This window comes from Helianthus annuus, chromosome 13 (genome assembly GCF_002127325.2).
Source record: "Helianthus annuus cultivar XRQ/B chromosome 13, HanXRQr2.0-SUNRISE, whole genome shotgun sequence".
In the NCBI taxonomy this organism is placed as follows: domain Eukaryota; kingdom Viridiplantae; phylum Streptophyta; class Magnoliopsida; order Asterales; family Asteraceae; genus Helianthus; species Helianthus annuus.
The window spans coordinates 72,211,698-72,215,936 of NC_035445.2; the positions used below are offsets into that span (position 1 = coordinate 72,211,698).

A 4,239-nucleotide genomic window follows, 5' to 3' on the forward strand; every position below is an offset into this window, starting at 1 on the left:
TCCTGTGTGGTACAAAATCCTTCGTGGTACAAATCCTTCGTGGTGGAAAATCCTTTGTGGTGCAAGAACCATCGTGGTGATAAGACCTGTGTGGCAAAGCAAGAAAGAAAGACCTGTGTGGCAAATCAAGACCTATGTGGCAAGCAAGAAAAAAAGAAAAACCTGTGTGGCAATCAAAAACCTGTGTGGTGCAAGCAAGAAGAAAACTTGAAGTATGTTAAGAAGAGATGACAAAGATAGCACGTCAACCTCAATTCACGAGCAAGGAAATATATCCCTTCATTGCCCAAAGTTGACTTAATCGAACTACACTCAATGGGCAATCTTGATGGAAACGATCTTGAAGGGATAGTCTTTGGGATACGGTTGTTTTAAAAGAAGGGGTAGATGAGAAAAAGGCGCATACAATGAAAGCAATGATCTTCCAAACGTTACCGGGAGATATTCTAATGCAAGTTGCGCAATACGAAAGTGCAAAAGAAGTTTGGGATGCAATCGAAGTACGATATCTTGGAGCCGATATGGTTCAGAAAACGCGTCTGCAAACTTTGAGAAGTGAATTAGAAGCCTTAAAGATGGGAGAAAACGAAACAATAAGTAGTTTCGCAAGCATACAAGCAAGTTGGGGGGAATAAAATCCAAGTTTAAAAGCCTCAGTACCACCATTAAAGATAAAAAGATTGTAAGGAAATTACTTATTCTATTCCGAAGAAGTTTTTACCGATTGTGGCATCCATCGAGCAGTATTCAGAAATAGATAAAATGACATTTGAGGAAGCAGTGGGTAGGATTACAGCATTTGAAGAACGCCTCAAGAGCCCAAACCAACCGGAGAACAATAATCTGTTAATTGCAAGTTCAGACAATCATTCCGAAAATTGGCATCATGGAAAAGGATGTGGCGATCAAAATCATGGTAGAGGACGTAGAGGAAGTTCGTTTAGAGGAGGACGAGGACGTGGACGAAATATAGATCGAGGAAAAAGAGACAAGAGTGAGTTAAAGTGTTATGAATGCAGTGAATTCGGTCACTTCGCATACGAGTGTAGCAAGCGAAAAGATAAGGAAAAAGAGAAGGACGAAGAGGCTCATCTTGCGTTGGAAGAAGAACCAATGCTACTGCAAGTCAAGCAACTTGAAGACCTATAACAACTTAAGGATGTTCGTGATTAGGGGTGAATGAAGTTTAAATCTCTCACATCCAAGTACGAGGGTTGTTTAGTAATTAGTTAATAGTTAGGTTATATTAAAATTAGATAAGTTATGAAGTATAAGGGCCAAAGATGGAAAGATGAACGTGTATAACCAACCCCTTAAGGGATCAACACATCCCTGGAGTCGCAACCCTTCATGTGCGATAATATCAAGGCAGGATCACGAGACACACCTCTTCAAGATCAATCACATCCACAGGTTCAAGAGTCGCAACCGTTCATAAAGAGACACGTCTCTACAATCGCACATGTTCATTTAGTATAAATAGGGTTTGTATGTTTCATTTCAAAACATCAGAATCACTTGTATTATCACAATCATATTCAATATTAATCATTCTTTCAGAATTCTATTGTTCTATCAGTGTGTGTATCATTGTTCATCAAGGGTTCTGACCAACAATATGCGATTGCAACAGGACATGCTTCCTTAGAAACTAGGATTTGTGTGAAGTATAATGTAAATTGAGCAAGATCGAGCTCTATCTACTACATGTTATATTCAAGTAAATAAAAAATTAGTTCACTTTTATAAAAGTTTTTTTCATATGCTAAGTGTTTTCAGGTTGGTGAGTTTTTTATTTTTTTTTATTAAGCTGCTAAGTTGTTTTATTTTTTATTATTTAATTATTTATTAAGTACAGGTACTTTAATTATATTTTATATTTTGCTTATAACTTTTCATATGCTATTTAAATAAACTTATTAAATACGATCTTTAACATAATTCTAAGTATGTTGCTATACGCTTTTTTCTATCTACATGTAGATATAAATTTACTCAAAACAAAATTATGAATAATAATATATATGTGATCCAAGCATTAAGGTACATTCCATCTAAGTTGCCTTACCGTTTAATTATTTATTTTATAAAGGGACATCGTTATCTTGTTATCTTAGTAATGTAATATAATACTTTAGAATTCTTTATCTATCACTCCATAAAAGTTTAATTCGAACACGTAAAATATAATTGATTTTTTAGAATTCTACCATGATGAACCGAATTGATAAACAACATCGGTACTTATACAATATATTCGTTCTTATGATTTTCTTGACGTATCACCATAGAGTATTTTTTGGTACCGTAAGCTATATCGAGTGCTGATTGAACTAACATTGGTACCTGTATTCGCTTTTTTCGATCCACGTAAAACAAGCGTTGATATCTTGTTGGATGCATATCTTCTGGTTGTTGTATCATGTGCGGGAATCATACTGACACTGTAACGAACCAAACTAATACCATCTAAAACCCCGCCGCAACGTAAGGAATCCAACTAGTTAATTATTAACATCTTAATTACATCACCATGCAAAATTAAATACATTTTAAATTTTTTTATGTTCACAAAAATACACTCAATTCCACACTCCGCACCTATATAAAGTAAGCAATCCGAAACCCTCGTTGTTGGTCTCCGGGCGGCAACATTCATCGTCTCTATTTTCATATCACTCCACTCTCTCACTTTCGACGGTAACCCTACTTCTGCTCTTTCTTTATCTAACTGGCACCGATCCTTTTTATACATGCATCCATGTACCGATCTGCTACGGTTTTACAGTTTCTTTTGCTGAATCTCTAAATTTTTTTTTGATGATTTTCATTCTTAACTATGTCAGATTTTGGTGATTGAAATTTTCACATAAACTAGTGATTGTTAGGTTGATTCGTTTGTTCTTTCTGAAGTTGATGAACTTAAAGTGAATTAGCAGGTTAAAATTTTTTGTTTCTATTGGTTCGTATAACTGGCACCGATCCTTTTTATATACACATATATGTATCGATCTGCTAGGGTTTTACAGTTTCTTTTGCTGAATCTCTAATTTTTTTTTTTTTATGATTTTCACTCTTAATTATGTCAGATTTTGGTGATTGAAATTTTCACATAAATTAGTGATTGTTAAGTTGATTTGTTTGTTCTTTCTGAAGTTGATGAAGTTAAAGTACATTAGCAGGTTAAAACTTTTTTGTTTCTATTGGTTCGTATAACGTAAGTATTGATATAAATAATAATTTGTATCCAGATTGATATTAGTTTTGATGTATGTTATGGATTTGTGGGGTGAATTGGTTAAAGTTTAATTTGGTTAAGAGTTTGCAATGTTAACATTTCATTTTTTTTTCTTTTTTTTTAATCATGTTTATACATTACATGTCCTGAATGTCTAATTTGTCTCCATCATAATATGTGCTCTATATGGTCGTTTGTTTAGTGCTGCTAAGTTCATGAACCTCTGGTGATCGAGATTCATTTTATGTGACGTTTTCTTCGACAATAAACATTGTTCCGTATATGGAAAATGGATGATACAGCCATTTTAGGTTAAATCGTTTTTGCTCAAACCATACATCTTTGTTAGAAATATAGACATTATGTATTTCAATAAGAAACAGTATGCATAGTGTTTACATAAATAGTGGGATGTTGGGGGTGTGATATTGCACTCTAAAGCACGTAAACAAAAATACGTACCCAACAATATCTCATAGGGTCTGGGGAGGGTAGAGAAATGAGGGGAAACTTTACCTTCATCCCCAAGAGATAGAGATACTGCGTCGAGTGAGACCCACAATTGTTGTGTAATAACTTTTTATGTCGTTTTGTTCTTATGAAATGATCAAATTCTACATACCTTCTAATTGAGGTGAGTAGCCTAGTTTGTTCTTCCAAATTGCTTTTAACTTCACATATTTATTATGAATTTGTGGGGGTAAATTGGTTATAAAGTTTTAATTTGGTGAGGAGTTTGCAATGTATCTTCTCAGGATGAGGATTATGATCATTTTTTTGGAGAAGAATGTATAATCGTATGCTCGCCTTACATACCTTTCTTATATTTGGGTTTATTTTATTATCATCTTTAAACGCTACATGTTTTGAATGTCCGATTTATGTCTATCAAAAAATCTGAATCATACGGTTAGTTTAGTGCTGCAAAATGCTAGACTAGCTAATGCTGATGACAAACCTCTGTGAAGTTCGTTATATGTGACATTTTCCTTCTATGGAAA

General features: G+C 34.1%; 1 protein-coding gene across 1 annotated transcript; it reads left to right on the forward strand.

The window, feature by feature from the left end:
* The first annotated feature begins 407 nt into the window (after positions 1 to 407).
* LOC110901043 lies at positions 408 to 1,149 on the forward strand. Its single transcript, XM_022147898.1, has 2 exons — positions 408 to 617; positions 712 to 1,149. The coding sequence occupies exons 1-2, from the start codon at positions 408 to 410 to the stop codon at positions 1,147 to 1,149; spliced, it is 648 nt and encodes a 215-aa protein (XP_022003590.1).
* Positions 1,150 to 4,239: the final 3,090 nt, after the last annotated feature.

Excerpts from the sequence above, each read along its gene's own strand:
- LOC110901043 (XM_022147898.1), top strand. The coding sequence starts at position 408 with ATGAAAGCAATGATCTTCCAAACGTTACCGGGAGATATTCTAATGCAA. Across the intron at positions 618-711 it reads GTAGTTTCGCAAGCATACAA|AAGTTTTTACCGATTGTGGC; the intron begins GCAAGTTGGGGG and ends TCTATTCCGAAG.